Source organism: Cherax quadricarinatus, chromosome 6 (assembly GCF_038502225.1).
Source record: "Cherax quadricarinatus isolate ZL_2023a chromosome 6, ASM3850222v1, whole genome shotgun sequence".
NCBI classification, from domain to species: Eukaryota; Metazoa; Arthropoda; class Malacostraca; order Decapoda; family Parastacidae; genus Cherax; species Cherax quadricarinatus.
In genome coordinates this window covers 27,986,276-28,003,859 of record NC_091297.1, presented here as the reverse complement: position 1 = coordinate 28,003,859, position 17,584 = coordinate 27,986,276, and the positions used below count along the sequence as shown (strand labels likewise).

At 41.1% G+C, this 17,584-nt stretch overlaps 1 protein-coding gene across 2 annotated transcripts in view; it reads right to left on the bottom strand.

The window, feature by feature from the left end:
• The window catches only part of pigs (pickled eggs), an 802,884-nt gene that overhangs the window by 70,242 nt on the left and 715,058 nt on the right, over positions 1 to 17,584 (bottom strand). For both annotated transcript variants that reach the window (XM_070081188.1, XM_070081194.1), the window contains one exon: positions 17,415 to 17,508. In XM_070081188.1, coding sequence (XP_069937289.1) covers positions 17,415 to 17,508 — 94 coding nt within the window. The remainder of the gene's footprint in view (positions 1 to 17,414; positions 17,509 to 17,584) is intronic.

Genomic DNA, 17,584 nt, shown 5'->3' with positions numbered 1-17,584 from the left:
GCTCATATATCAAATCAATTTTCCTCACTGAATTTAACTGAAATGCCATTAATCCATTCCAGCCCCCAAAAAATCACCCCAGAGCAGGAGAAAATATTTCAATATAACGCTAATATTAACTCTATGGCTTATTTGTTTATCAGAATTGATCTAATATGACATAATAAACACTATAAGTAACATAGAAACATGACATATACTCTAGAATGAATAAAATAGGCCATAATATGGTGAGTGTCCAGGACCAGTCCAAGCATATATTATTATTATTGTTCCTTCCTGTAACGTTCTTTGGTCCTGGGTAAGAGAAAACTGAGTTTTTGAGAGGCTAACTACACTAGATCACTAGTGCAGTGATACTAGTATATGAATATCTCAAAAGTAAGTTATTGACTTATTTCATGAAGCCCACCATTTATTGTTGAAGTAAATGCAATAATATTGACAGGAATCATAAAAAAATGATTGCTCTACAATTGCCTTGTGGAATATTGGAAATATTCCAAGTATTCTGGGATTCGTATCGGAGTAAAGGGCAAGATATGTTGCAAATGTCAAAAGTTTAGCAACTTTATTTTTTTTTTATAGAATAACTAAAAATAATTACGATTACCTCTAGTGAGAACATCGCACTAGCATCGTTTTATAAGTACAAAGTCTCAAAACCACCTTTGTTGTGCCATTTAGGCCGGGGTTCTTGCCAAATGTCATTTTCAGTAAATATTTTTTTTTCGCTCATAACTCGGATTTTAACTCGCAACTCAAAGCAAAAAATCGACCGAGCAATGGCTCATAACTCGGAAAACTCATAAGTTGGGGCACTCATAAATCAAGGTACCACTGTGCATAATAACTACTTAAATCTAGACAAGTGGGTAATACTAATACTGTGGGTAATACTAATACTAATGCGAGGTAGTCAAAGTGGAGGTTTATAAGAATAATAATCTTGAAATTACACATAGTGAAAACATTATTACAATTAATCCGTAAATGGTCCAAACGTATATATACGTTTTTTTCAACATTTGAAAGTATGTAAAAAAAAGTAGATCTTTTTGTTTTTTTACATTTGAAAATGTGTAAAAAAACTTTGATCTACTTTTTTTTTGTTATATTTGAAAATACGTAAAAAAAACGTAATCTACTTTTGTAGCACTACACATGTGAACGTAGATCTGCTTGGACCGTTTACGGGTTAATGGTTCAAGCAGTAATATTTCATGGATTGGCAGATTTTTAATAGACTAGAGGTCATATAATATAATATAATAACTGATTAGAAGTTGTTTTGGTTGGTTTGGTTAGTACTTAGAGATGAGATGATATTTAATCCTTCCTAAATTTATAAGTAGTCAGGGGATCCTTTACCAGTTCAGGTAGCGAATTCCAGATCTTCAAGCCTTTTATGTGCATTGCATTTTTGCATAGTGTGAGACTGACATGAGGGATGTTAAAGAATGCCTTATGCCTTGTATTGTGACTGTGCATTCTGTTGTTACTATCAAGAAGTTTAAGTGGAAAGTTTATATTAGAGTTTAATGTTCTGTATATGTAGTACAGTGGACCCCCAGGTTTTGTGAGCCCCATGCTTCGTGAATTTTGACTTTCAGCAACTTTTTTCGTCAAAATATAGCCTCGCATTTCGTGATTTGCCTCAAAATTCAGCGGCTGTACGGAATGCGTCCGAGCGGCCTCCCAGCAGCAGCGCGCACACACACAAAGGCTCCCACACACCATTCAGAGTCAGTGGCATTGTTTCTGGGCGAGTGACCATCACCTCATCTGTTCATACAATACATTTCGTAATAATCCATTCTTTTTTGTGCTTGCAACTGCTAAATATGCCACCATGGGTCCAAAGAAAGATCCAAGTGCCAGGCCTTTGGTAAAAAAGGTGAGGAACACGTTAGAATCAAAGAAAGAAATTGCAAAATATGAAAGCGGAGTGCGTGTGGCCGACCTCAGCAGGATGTACAGGAAGCCCCATTCAACGATCACTTCCATCATGTCAAAGAAAAAGGAAAAGAAGGAAGCTGTTGTTGTGAAAGGGGTAGATATGCTCACAAAAAAAAGATTGCAAATAATCAAAGATGTTGAGAATTTGTTGTTGGTGTGGATCAACCAAAAACAGTTAGCAGGGGATAGTGTTATGCACTTGATAATTTGTGAAAAAGCAAGGTAGTTGCATGCAAATCTCGTAAAGAAATTGCCTGGAACGAGTGCTGGTGTTAGTGAATTTAAGGCCAGCAAAGGCTGGTTTGACAGATTTAAGAAGCATAGTGGCATACACAGTGTGGTAAGGCATGGCAAGGCTGCAAGTTCTGACAAATATGCAGCTGAAAAGTTCGTGCATGAATTCAAGGTGTACGTAGAGGATGCAGGATTCCTCCCCCAACAAGTGTTCAATTGTGACGAAACAGGCCTCTTTTGGAAGAAAATGCCAAAGAGGACCTACATCATGCAGGAGGAAAAGGCACTCCCAGGACACAAGCCTATGAAAGACAGGCTAACTCTCTTGTTCTGAGGTAATGCTAGTGGGAATTTCAAAGTGAAGCCTTTACAGGTGTATCACTCTGAAAATCCAAGTGTGTTCAAGAAAAACAGTGTCGCCAAGAGTAAGTTGTGTATGATGTGGAAGGCTAACAGTAAGGCATGGGTCACAATGGAAATTTTCCTTGATTGGTTCAATGAAGTGTTTGGCCCGAGTGTGAAGGAATACCTCCTGGAAATTAAATTGCCACTCAAGTGCCTCATGGCAATGGACAATGCTCCTGCTCATCCTCCAGACGTTGATGACCAACTGGTGGATGAGTTTAGTTTCATCACAGTGAAGTTCTTGCCCCCTAATACCACTCCTCTCATCCAGCCCATGGTCCAGCAGATCATTTCAAACTTAAAAAAACTCTACACCAAAGCAATGTTTCAAAGGTGCTTTGATGTGACCTCAGACACTGAATTGACTGTAAGAGACTTCTGGAGGAATCACTTCAATATCCTCAGTTGCATAATCCTTATAGATAAGGCTTGGCAGGGAGTGCCTTCCAGGACTTTGAACTCTGCTTGGAGAAAATTGTGGCCAGAATGTGTCCAAAAGAAGAATTTTGAAGGGTTTAGGGCTGACCCTGTCGACCCTACACCTGTTGTGGAATCTATTGTGGCATTGGGGAATTCCATGGGGTTGGATGTGAGTGGCAAGGATGTGGAAGAGTTGGTGGAGGACCACAGTGAAGAGCTAACCACTGAAGAGCTGCAAGAGCATCATCTGCAACAGCAATAGACCACAGCTGAGGAAATTGCTTCATAGGAGGAGGAAGAGGGATGGAAGAAGGTGCCTTCTTCAGAGATTAAGGAGATCTGTGCAATGTGGAGTAGGGTGCAAACATTTGTGGAGGAACATCACCCTAACAAAGCTGTTGCAAACTGTGTCGGCAGCATGTACAATGACAATGCCTTGTCCCATTTTAGGCAAATTTTAAAAAGATGCCAGAAACAGAGCTCTCTGGAACAATTTTTTAAGCAACAGGGGTCCAGTGACTCTCAAGCTGGTCCTAGTGGCATTAAAAAACAAAGAAGGGAAGTAACCCCAGATAAGGACTTGGTACCTAAAGTCTTTATGGAAGGGGATTCCCCTTCCAAACAATAGTGTAACTTCTCCATCCTCTCCCCTCCTCCCGTCTTCCATACACCAGTCTTCAATAAAGGTAAGTGTGATGTTATTATTGTTTTATACTTGATTTCTCATTCTTTTCTGTATGTAAATCTATATTTAATCTATAAAAAAAATAATATTTGTTAATACTATTGGGTGTCTGGAACGGATTAATTGAATTTACATTATTTTTGGGGGGGAAAATAGTTTCAATTTTCGTGAATTTCGACTTTCGGCAGACTCTCTAGAACGGATTAATCACGAAACTCTGGGGGCCACTCTAGGCACAATAATATGAGTTTATGTCTTGTATATTTAGGAAGTTCAGGCTTTTGAAAAGAGGTGGGGTGTGCTGTCTAGCACAGGAGATGGTAATCATCCCCACAGCAGCTCTGTATTCATCTCAAATGTTAATCACTCCACTGTGTCCACCTAAGGTTAATAATCAAAATTGTACGTTTTCTCTACAAGACTCATTAACCCTTTCAGGGTCCAAGGCCCAAATCTGGAGTCACGCACCAGTGTCCAAGGATTTTCAAAAAAAAAATTTGTTATTTTTTCTTATGAAATCATAGAGAATCTTTTTGTGAAGGTAATAAAACAAAAAGTACGAAATTTGGTGGAAAATTGACGAAATTATGCTCTCGCGAATTTTGATGTGTCAGCGATATTTACGAATCGGCGATTTTGCCGACTTTGACTCCCATTTTAGGCCAATTACATTATTCCAATCAACCAATTTCTTAGCTATTTCACTAGTATTACTTCTATTCTATCTATTGAGCACAAGAAATCGCCAAATCAACTGTTTCAAGTACAAAATAAAGTGATCGGAAATTGGTAATTTGGCCAATTTAACACAAAGTTCAAAATATTCCAATTTCAAAATAGGGTTCAGAATAAACAATGTAGGCATTCCTGGCACTAAACTAACATTTCCTCTGTTCATTAGTTATGTTTTGAGGCTTTACAAATAAATTCCATTTTGATTTTTTATTCACATAATGAATTTTTATTCACACCAAAAAATTGAAGATTTACTGTTATGCAATACTGTAATAATTGTATAAATATCATCACCATATTTGTGAATGTATATTAGACCCACCAGCTGACGTGTATTAGATGTGTGAGGTCGTTTGTTTACTCTTGAATATCGGCAAAAATTTAACATTTCCGTTACTTTGAGTTCAGTTTCAAGGCATTTCCAGTGCTAAAACCAATCAAAATCATCTCTATTTCTGTAATATGTCTTCCATTCTATCAAATGAGACCAAGAAATCGCAAATACAATTATAAAAAACATATGAAAATGCACTACAAAGTTGCTGTTTTAATCAAAAAATCATGATTTCAGTTTTTTTCTCTCATTATACACAGTGTGCTGCAGGATCTGTTTTATGTGGTGCACACATACCACATAGATGTATTCTCTCATATCTAGGCCCAAATGTACCACTCACAGTTTATCAGAGTGAGCTGAGCTCATGGCGTAGATCTACGGTTTGGACACTCACCATAAAGCCGTAGATCTACGGGACGGACCCTGAAAGGGTTAAAGCCATACAGCACGACCTAACAGAATACTCAATTCTCTTGTATTCATTGTAACTCATCTCAGACCATATGTACTGTTATTGCCTTATTAATCTTAAGTTAGTTTTAACCCCTTCAGGGTCCAAGGCCAAAATCTGAAGTGGTGCTCCAGTGTCCAAGAAATTTTGAAAAAAAAAAAAATTATTTTTTCTTACAGAATTAAAGAGCATATTTTTGTGAAGGTTATAAGACAAAAAAAAAAATTCTGATCAGTACTTACCGAGATACAGTGCCAAGAAGTTTGTCAAAAATTATGTGGTGGCGGCAACATCGATGAATTCCACATACGCGCATTACATTATTTTGCGGTTTTTATTGTTTTTCTTTTCTTTTCCAATTTTTTTCTATTCCTACTAACATTTGGGGCCTGAGAGACCAATACTGTATATAATGTATATATATAAACTCACTGTATTGAACACAATAACCGCACTAAAGTTATTATCATATTATTGTTTACCACTGTTATTTATTACAATAAACATGCACAAATCTTGTATAATACTAATGTTCTATCATATATTTACATATTTACAATCACTGGACATGGTTTTAGAACTGCTGGAGCTTGTGGAACTCCTTGAAACAAGGCACCATGCACAGAGGCACCTTACATTCCTCACACATAAACCGAGTGTCTTTGCGTCTGTTGCCGTCGTTTTGTTTGTGCACAGACGATGCATCTCTTCTGAGCAAATTTCTTCTGAGTTGAAGGAAGTTGTATTATGAAATGATCACCTTCCCTCCTCAAACGCTTGGGTATATCCTGAGGAATTTGAGGACCGTGTTGTATAGCAGGTGTTCTTACCTGGTACTTCATTATGAGTTGTCTGACAACAGATAAACAAAATTCACCATACGGTGGTCTGTTGCCAGTCTTTATTTGGTACATATTATATGCATTGAGCATTGAAATATCCATGAGATGGAAGAAAAGTTTCATGTACCACTTGTAACTCTTACGAACACAGTCAACAAAACCAATCTGCATGTCACATTTGTCAACCAAGCGCATGTTTTGTGTATAATCAATCACTGTCAATCACTGTGTATAATCAATCTCTGCACAAAATTCAATTTAAACCAGCAAATAATAGAGCCTACTAGACTGGAGAATACACTAGACCTCATCTTCACTAACAATGATGATCTGATAAGAAATGTCACCATATCAAAAACAATATACTCAGATCACAACATAATTGAGGTTCAGACATGTATGCATGGAGCCCCAGACCGACATAATGAGACTAGTCACGAGGGAGCATTCACCAAATTCAACTTCAATAACAAAAACATAAAGTGGGATCAAGTAAACCAAGTCCTAACCGATATAAGCTGGGAAGATATACTAAGCAACACAGACCCCAACTTATGCCTAGAATAGATTAACTTGGTGGCACTCGATGTATGCACAAGGCTTATTCCTCTAAGAAAAAGGAGGAGTAGATGTAAAATAGAAAGAGACAGGCGCTCCCTTTACAGGCGACAGAGAAGAATAACAGAGCGGCTAAAAGAGGTTAATATATCTGAAATGCGTAGGGAGACACTGGTCAGAGAAATAGCAAGCATCGAACTTAAGCTAAAGGAATCTTATAGGAGTCAGGAATCGCGGGAAGAACTAAAAGCCATAAATGAAATTGAAAGAAACCCAAAGTATTTCTTCTCCTATGCCAAATCAAAGTCGAGAACAACGTCGAGTATTGGGCCCCTACTTAAACAAGATGGGTCCTACACAGATGACAGCAAGGAAATGAGTGAGCTACTCAAGTCCCAATATGACTCAGTTTTTAGCAAGCCGCTAACCAGACTGAGAGTCGAAGATCAAAATTAATTTTTTATGAGAGCCACAAAATTTGATTAACACAAGCCTATCCGATGTTATCCTGATGCCAAATGACTTCAAACAGGTGATAAATGACATGCCCATGCACTCTGCCCCAGGGCCAGACTCATGGAACTCCGTGTTCATCAAGAACTGCAAGAAGCCCCTATCACGAGCCTTTTCCATCCTATGGAGAGGGAGCATTGACACGGGGGTCGTCCCACAGTTACTAAAAACAACAGACATAGCCCCACTCCACAAAGGGGGCAGTAAAGCAACAGCAAACTACAGACCACTAGCACTAACATCCCATATCATAAAAATCTTTGAAAGGGTCCTAAGAAGCAAGATCACCACCCATCTAGAAACCCATCAGTTACACAACCCAGGGCAACATGGGTTTAGAACAGGTCGCTCCTGTCTGTCTCAACTATTGGATCACTACGACAAGGTCCTAAATGCACTAGAAGACAAAAAGAATGCAGATGTAATATATACAGACTTTGCAAAAGCCTTCGACAAGTGTGACCATGGTGTAATAGCGCACAAAATGCGTGCTAAAGGAATAACAGGAAAAGTAGGTCGATGGATCTATAATTTCCTCACTAACAGAACACAGAGAGTAGTCGTCAACAGAGTAAAGTCCAAGGCAGCTACTGTGAAAAGCTCTGTTCCACAAGGCACAGTACTCGCTCCCATCTTGTTCCTCATCCTCATATCCGACATAGACAAGGATGTCAGCCACAGCACCGTGTCTTCCTTTGCAGATGACACCCGAATCTGCATGACAGTGTCTTCCATTGCAGACACTGCAAGGCTCCAGGCGGACATCAACCAAATCTTTCAGTGGGCTGCAGAAAACAATATGAAGTTCAACGATGAGAAATTTCAATTACTCAGATATGGTAAACACGAGGAAATTAAATCTTCATCAGAGTACAAAACAAATTCTGGCCACAAAATAGAGCGAAACACCAACGTCAAAGACCTGGGAGTGATCATGTCGGAGGATCTCACCTTCAAGGACCATAACATTGTATCAATCGCATCTGCTAGAAAAATGACAGGATGGATAATGAGAACCTTCAAAACTAGGGATGCCAAGCCCATGATGACACTCTTCAGGTCACTTGTTCTATCTAGGCTGGAATATTGCTGCACACTAACAGCACCTTTCAAGGCAGGTGAAATTGCTGACCTAGAAAATGTACAGAGAACCTTCACGGCGCTCATAACGGAGATAAAACACCTCAATTACTGGGAGCGCTTGAGGTTCCTAAACCTGTATTCCCTGGAACGCAGGCAGGAGAGATACATGATTATATACACTTGGAAAATCCTAGAGGGACTAGTACCGAACTTGCACACGAAAATCACTCACTACGAAAGCAAAAGACTTGGCAGACGATGCACCATCCCCCCAATGAAAATGAAAAGCAGGGGTGTCACTAGCACGTTAAGAGACCATACAATAAGTGTCAGGGGCCCGAGACTGTTCAACTGCCTCCCAGCATACATAAGGGGGATTACCAACAGACCCCTGGCAGTCTTCAAGCTGGCACTGGACAAGCACCTAAAGTCGGTTCCTGACCAGCCGGGCTGTGGCTCGTACGTTGGTTTGCGTGCAGCCAGCAGCAACAGCCTGCTTGATCAGGCTCTGATCCACCAGGAGGCCTGGTCACAGACCGGGCCGCGGGGGCGTTGACCCCCGGAACTCTCTCCAGGTAAACTCCAGGTTTTCGAATACGTTCATTAGTCACTCGATCAACTTTGCCACTGTCTTGCATTTCATTACGGTGAATGGTTGTCAACAATGTGACATCTCGTTTGTCATGCCACCGTAATGCCATGATGTCATTGGCAGTAAACACCTGCACGTCATCACCACGAGCACCTGCGTTGAGCCTGGGCATATGTTTACGATTAGAATGCACTGTGCCACACACATCTGTCTTGTTCACTCGCATGAAATCACTGAGTAATGGGCTTGTGTACCAGTTATCGGTATATAATGTATGCCCCTTACCAAGATAAGGTGCCATCATGTTTCTCACTATGTCACCTGAGATACCCAATAACATCTTGGTATCTTTCAATGTTTTACTACCCGTGTATACAACAATATCCAACACTAGGCCACTGTCACAATCACAGAGTACAAACAGTTTTATACCAAAGCGTTTCCTCTTGCTCGGTATATACTGCTTGAATGACAGTCTACCTTTGAACAAAATCAAAGACTCGTCAATTACAAGATTCTTGAATGGATAAAAGTATATGCTGAACTTTTGTTTGAGATACATGAAAACATTTCTAATCTTGTATAACCTGTCACTTCTGTCAGGCCTGGTTTTGTCAGAGAAGTGCAACATACGTAAGAGTAAGATAAACCTGTTCACTGGTATGATTTCACTGAAGACCAGGGTAGAAATTAGCCGATCTGTGGACCAGTATGCTTTTATATTATGCTTATAGACGTGAGGCATAAGCATTATTGTTGCAAAAAGCAAATACATTTCTGCAACAGTCGTCTCTTTCCACCTGTGTAGTCTTGACTGTGGTGATAAGATCGTATTTGCCATGGTGTACTCAAAATACTTATTACTTTCCCTGACAATAATTTCCATCAATGGCTGGTCAAAGAATAATTCAAAGAATTCCAGTTCATTGGCCGTGGTTCCAAGGGGACAAGTAGGTAGAATTCCACTTTGAGAGTCATCAAAGTGGTGAGGCTTGGGAACAAAATTGGGATTTTGCTGCCAATCCCACATACGGTTTGCTGGTGGATACTGGACATCATAGGCTGGTTGTGCGGGTGGTTGTGGTTGTGGTGGGCTGGTGGCTGACTCTCCGCTTTGTCCTTGAACTGACGAGTCAGCAGCGTGGGTCCCAGCGTGGCCTGGTGAGTCACGCATGGCGGTGCCACTACCATCACCACTAACACCATCCACTGATGCCTGTGGTCTATCCATGCCAAGTGTAGCCACATCATCCTCACTATCACTACCTAAAACTGGTGTAGGGCCACGGGATGTACTCCGTCCCCTGGGCACAGCATAGGGTACACTACCCGAGCGCATGCGGCGGCGAACATACCGACGCTTCACTGGTGAATATGATTCCTCACTATCACTACTCGAATGATCGTCGAGCGCAATAAAATCACAATCCACATCACTATCATCATCATTACTGAAGTCAGAGGCCTGGCCATGCGAAAATATTAGTTTTCTCTTGCGTTGAGGAACAACCAACCGTGAGTCACGAGTGCCCACACCAGAGGTAGAAGGTTGAGGATCGTCAGGGTTTTCTGCACTATTATTGATATCCTGGTCATTCTTTTCAGTCACTAACTGATCAAAGCCGTAGAATTCGTCTTCATTTCCACTTCCATCAGTATCAGAACTATCAGATAGGAAGAGGAGAGTCCCAATTTTCCGGGGAGTGAGAGCTGACTTGCGACGAGGCATGGTGAACAAGGGTGACTGAGCCGGCGTTCCCACAATGCTATGCAGGCGCCTAGATTTTTTGTTTATGGCGCACACCCACCGCGCAGACCCGTTCTCTCACATGTAGGCCTATGAGCACTTTCGCGCTAAATTTGACAGCGCTAGAATTTTGGCGTAGATCTACGGTTTGGACACTCAACATAAAGCCATAGATCTACGGGACGGACCCTGAAATGCTCTGCAACAAGACTGGAGAATACCTTGACCTCAATGATGATTTGATACAAAATATTACCATAACAAAAACAATATACTCATATCACAACATAACAGAGGTTCAGACACGTATGTGTAACAAAATGTGATCAGTCACGAGGCAACCTTCACCAACTTCAACTTCAATAACAAAAACATAAGGTGGGACCAAGTCAACCAGGTCCTAAATGATATAAACTGGGAAGATATCCTAAGCAACATGGATCCAAACCTATGTCTACAACAAATTAACTCTGTGGCACTCGAGGTATGCTCACAGCATTATTCCTTTAAGGACAAGGAAAAGAAGATGTAAACTAGAAAGAGAAAGGCACTCTCTATACAGGTGAAGGCAAAGAATAACAGAGCGGCTAAAAAAGGCCAATATATCTGTAATACGAAGGGAGGCGCTGGTCAGAGAAAAATCTGTGGGATGAACTAAAAGCCATAAATGAAATTGAAAGAAACCTAGAATATTTATTTTCTTATGCCAAATCTAAGTGGAGAACAACATCCTACCTACACGAGATGGGTCCTACACAGATGACAGCAAGGAAATAATTGAGCTACTCAATCATTTCGGTTTTTAGTGAGCCACTAACCAGACTGAGACTCGAAGACCTAAATGAATTTTTTATGAGCGAGACACAGAATTTGGTAAACTCAAACCTATCTAATATTATCCTGACACCAAATGACTTAAAAAAGGCGATAAATGATATGCCCATGCACACTGCCCCAGGCCCAGAGTCATGGAACTCCGTGTTCATCGAGAACTGCAAGCAACACCTATCATGTGCTTTTAACATCCTATGGAGAAGAAGCATGGACACAGGGATCATCCCTCAGCTGCTAAAAACAACAGACATAGCCCCACTCTACATAGGGGGCATTAAAGCAATAGTATAGAACTACAGACCAACAGCGCTAACATCCCATATCATAACAATCTTCGAAAGGGTTCTAAGAAGCAAGACTGCCACTCATCTAGATACCCATCAGTTACACAACCCAGGGCAACATGGGTTAAGAGCAAGTCATTCCTGCCTGTCCCAACTACTGGACCACTATGACAAGGTCCTGGGTGCTCTAGAAGACAAACTAAACACAGATGTAGTATACACAGACTTTGCAAAAGCCTTTGACAAGTGTGACCATGGTGTAATAGCACACAAAATACATGATAAAGAAATAACAGTTAAAGTTGGTAGATGGATCTATAATATCTTAACAAATAGAACACAAAGAGTAGTAGTAAACAGATTAAAGTCTGAGGCAGCTACTGTGAAAAGCTCTGTTCCACAAGGCACAGTACTCACTCCCATCCTGTTCCTCATCCTCATATCTGACATAGACAAGGATGTAAGCCACAGCACTATGTCTTCCGTTGCAGATGACACCCGAATTTGCATGACAGTGTCCTCCATTGAAGACACTGCAAGATTTCAGGCGGACATCAACCAAATCTTTAAATAGGCCACAGAAAACAATATGAAGTTCAATGACGAGAAATTTCAATTACACCAATATGGAAAACGCGAGGAAATTAAAACTATATCGGAGTACGTATAAAACAAATTCCAACCACACAATAGAGCAAAAAACTAATGTAAAAGACCTGGGAGTGATAATGTCAGAGGATCTCACTTTCAAAGACCACCCATTGTATCAATCGCATCTGCTAGAAAAATAACAGGATGGATACTGAGAACCTTCAAAACTAGGGATGCTAAGCCCATGATGACACTCTTCAGGTCGCTTGTTCTATCTCTGCTGGAATATTGCTGCACGCCAACAGCACCTTTCAAGGCAGGTGAAATTGCTGACCTAGAAAATGTACAGAGAACCTTCACGGTGCACATAACTGCAATAAAACACCTAAATTACTGGGAACGCTTAAAATTCCTCAACCTGTACTCCCTAAAAACACACGTGGGACAGATACATGATTATATACACTTGGAAAATCCTAGAGGGATTAGTACCAAACTTGCACATGAAAATCACTCTTTGAAAGCAAAAGACTTGGCAGCTGATGCAACATCTCCCCAATGAAATGCAGGGGCACCATGAGTATGATAAGAATCAACACAATAAGTGCCAGGGGCCCAAGACTATTCAAATGCCTCCCAGCATACATAAGAGATTTCAACTTGAGACACCTAAAATTGAGGAGTGTAGCAAATAATATTTTAGCAGAGATCACCCCAGGAGGCACCTCATGAAAATTCACACACACTCAAGCTATTAAATCTCTGCACCAAATTCACCTTAAACCAGCAAATATTAGAGCCTACAAGACTAGAAAATACGCTGGACCTCATCTTCACTAACAACGACAATCTGATAAATAATATAACCGTATCAAAGACAATACATTCAGACCACAACATAATAGAGGTACAGGGCTCCGGACCAGCAAAATGTGATCAGTCATGAGGGTGTCTTCACAAAATTCAACTTCAATAACAAAAACATACAATGGGAACAAGTCAACCATGTCCTAAATGAAACAGGCTGGGAAGATATCCTAAACAACATGGATCTGAACCTTTGCCTAGAAAAAATAAACTCTGTGGTTCAGATCTGCTCAAGGCACATTCCATGAAGAAAAAGAAAGAGAAGAGGCTCCCTATACAGACGAAGCGAAGAATCACAGAGCTGATGAGAGGGACCAATATATCTGAAATATATTGAAATAGCAAATACTAAATGAAATAGCAAATACTATCAAACTTAAGCTGAAGGAATCTTACAGGAGACAAGATTCGCAGGAAGAACTAAAAGCCATAAAGGAAACTGAAAAACTAAAAAAAAATATTTCTTCTCTTATGCCAAATGTAAGGGAAAAACATCCAGTACCGGGCCCCTGCTTAGGCGAGATGGGACATACACAGATTACAGTCAAGAAATACAGCGAGCCGTTACCCAGACTAAGGGCCAACAATCCAAATGAATTCTTTACGCACGAGGCCCAAAATTTGGTAATCTCAAAAATCTTTGATATTATCTTAACACCACAAGACTTTGAAAAGGCAATAAATGACACGCCCATGCACTCTGCCCCAGACCCAGACTTGTGGAACTCCGTGTTCATCAAGAACTGCAAGGAGCCCCTGTCACATGCCTTCAGCATTCTATGGAGAGGAAGCATGGACATGGGTTATCCCAAACTCACTAAAAACAACAGACATAGCCCCACTCTATGAAAGTGGCAGTAAAGCAATTGCAAAGAACTACATACTGACAGCACTAACATCCCATATCATAAAAATCCTTGAAAGAGTTCTAAGAAGCAAGATTGCCAACCACCTAGATACCATAAAAAGAAATGGCTTGATAAAGCTCCTGGAGAGTGAAACGTTGCCACAATAAAATGTCACATTAATTGCATTTGTGTCCTTTTACTTTACACCTAGATACCCACTCCTGCCTGTTCCAGCTACTGGACCACTATGACAAGGTCCTGGATGCTGTAGAGGATACACAAAATGCAGATGTAGTATACACAGACTTTGCAAAAGCCTTCCATAAGTGCGACCATGGTGTAATAGTGCACAATACATGTGATAAAGGAATAACAGGAAAAGTTCGTAGATGGATCTATAACTTCCTGCCAAAGAGAACACAAAGAGTAATAGTAAGTAGAGTAAAGTTTGAGGCAGCTATGGTGAAAAGCTCTGTTCCACAAGGCACAGTACTCACTCCCATCCTATTTCTCATCCTCATATCTGACACAGACAGAGATGTAAGCCACAGCTCCATGTCTTCCTTTGCGGATGACACTCGAATTGCCATGACAGTGACCTCCATCGAAGACACCACAAGACTCCGAGCGGACATCAGCTAATGACCCAGCGGCATGGTGGCTAAAGCTCCCACTTCACACATGGAGGGCCCAGATTCGATTCCCAGCGGATGGAAACATTTCGACACGTTTCCTTACACCTGTTGTCCTGTTCACCTAGAAGCAAATAGGTACACCTACCATCCGACTTACGACCACTCGACTTACGACCGTGTTTTTTATGCCAAATTTCTGGGAAATAAACAACTATTTGTGTTGTACACAGTGTTTATCCTAAACCTTACAGTATAAAATACAGTATTAACAGCATAAAAAGTAAAGTAAAACATGAAATACCAAATAAAACAATAAAATAAAGTCATTACAAAAATGTTTTGTTGATATTCAGTAGTAAAATTCGACTTACGACCATTCCGACTTACGACCGGTTTCTTGGAACTGAACTCGGTCGTAAGTCGGATGGTAGGTGTACCTGGGTGTTAGTCAACTGGTGTGGGTCGCATCCTGGGGGACAAGATTAAGGCCCCCAATGGAAATAAGTTAGACAGTCCTTGATAACGCACTGACTTTCTTGGGTTATCCTGGGTGGCTAACCCTCCTGGGTTAAAAGTCCGAAGAAAATCTTATCTTATAAAAACAATACAGTATTAAGTTCAATGAAGAGAAATTTCAACTACTGTACTCAGATATGGAAAACTTGAGGAAATTAAAACTGTATCAGGGTATACAACAAATTCTAACCATACAATAGAGCAAAAAAGTAATGTGAAGGACCTGGGAGCAATAATGTCAGAGGATCTCGCCTTCAAAGACCACAATGTATTTACCACATCTGCTAGGAAAATGATAGGATGGATAATGAGAACCTTCAAAACTAGGGATGCCAGGCCCATGATGATTCTCATCAAATCGCTTGTTCTCTCTAGGCTGGAATACTGCTGTACACTAACTGTCCCCTTCAAGGCAGGTGAAACTGCTGACCTGGAGTGTATGATAAAGCACCTAAATTACTGGGAACAGTTGAAGTCCCTTGATATGTATTCCCTGGAATACAAGTGAGAGAGATACATGATAATATACACTTGGAAAATCCTAGAGGGATTAGTACCAAACTCACACACGAAAATCACTCCCTGTTCTGTTTCTGTTGTAGACTCGCTGGTATAATCGCCTGTCCTGAGCATTTTCCAAGAGGTGGCCCGACCTTGGCTCCCTGTTGAGGGAGTGTCTCAGACCAATGTCTGCCATGGGAGGAGGAGGTACAAGTACCTCCTCGTCTTCTGGGACGAGCTGTCCCCAGGCCTAGCCCCATTCCCTGCCCCCATGGGGCTCGGAGGGAGAAGCTAGGCACTTTAAGATAAGATAAGATTTCGTTCGGATTTTTAACCCCGGAGGGTTAGCCACCCAGGATAACCCAAGAAAGTCAGTGCGTCATTGAGGACTGTCTAACTTATTTCCATTGGGGTCCTTAATCTTGTCCCCCAGGATGCGACCCACACCAGTCGACTAACACCCAGGTACCTATTTGCTGCTAGGTGAACAGGACAACAGGTGTAAGGAAACGTGTCGAAATGTTTCCACCCGCCGGGAATCGAACCCGGGCCCTCCGTGTGTGAGGCGGGAGCTTTAGCCACCGGGCCACCGGGCTGCCACAAACCCCGCCCACACTGGGATCGAAGCGTGTGGCAGCTGCATAGTAGCAGATGATATCAGGAGGTGCAAAGGCATCAAGCACTAAAAGATCTTTTTGGAGTCACACCCAGCTGTAAGCATTAAGCCTAAGCTCTGGGGAAGCTCAAGAATGCCTCTTGCTGTGAGTGTTGCTGCTGCTACTTCACTTGTCCGTTGTACTCTCTTTTCCTGAATCACTCCCTATGAAAGCAAAAACCTCGGCAGGAGATGCAACATTTTCCCTATGAAAAGCAGGGGTGCCATGAGTACACTGACAGACAAAACAATAAGTGTCTGGGAACCAAGACTGTTCAAATGCCTCCCAGTATACATAAGGGAGATTACCAATAGATCCCTGGCTGTCTTCAAGAAGGCACTGGACAGGGACCTAAGTCAGTACCTGACCAACTGGACTGTGGTTCAAACATCAGTTTGCGTGCGGCCAGCAGTAACAGCCTGGTTGATCAGACCTTGATCCACCACTATCCAGACCGGGCAGCAGGAGCATTGACCCCCAAAACCCTCTCCAGGTATATAAAGGGGCTTTTGGCATGTACACCCAACTATTATATTCCTTTGTATAAATTTGTATCAAGTCGAAATAAAATAATAGCAGTAGTAGTAGTAGTAGTAGTAGTACTAGTAGTAGTAGTGCTAGTAGTAGTACTAGTAGTAGTACTAGTAGTACTAATACTGGTAGTAGTAGTAGTGCTAGTAGTAGTACTACTAGTAGTACTAGTAGTAGTAGTACTACTAGTAGTACTAGTAGTAAAAGTAGTAGTAGTACTAGTAGTAGTACTAGTAGTAGTACTACTACTAGTAGTAGTACTAGTACTTGTAGTACTATGAGTAGTAGTACTAGTACTTGTAGTACTATGAGTAGTAGTACTAGTAGTAGTACTAGTAGTAGTACTAGTAGTAGTACTAGTACTACTAGTAGTAGTACTAGTACTACTAGTAGTAGTACTAGTAGTAGTACTAGTAGTAGTACTAGTAGTAGTACTAGTACTACTAGTAGTAGTAGTACTAGTAGTAGTAGTACTGGTAGTAGTAGTACTAATACTACTAGTAATGTACGTGTGGGAAAAGAGTGGAAGAATGTGTTGTTGTTAGGGTTCACAGGAGCACTGAGAGCAAGGTGGTGGTGGTGAGACTGACCTTGACGACACCTGCAGGGGTCGTGTTTATCCAGGTAGTGTTCCAGTGTGTCCCAGCCGCCACCAACTCGTACCATGACGTGGTTCCTCAAGATCTGTAGACACAATTATTGTTATATGACATTTAATAAAGCTAGTGTGTTTATTACATAGTACCACAGCCATGAACAA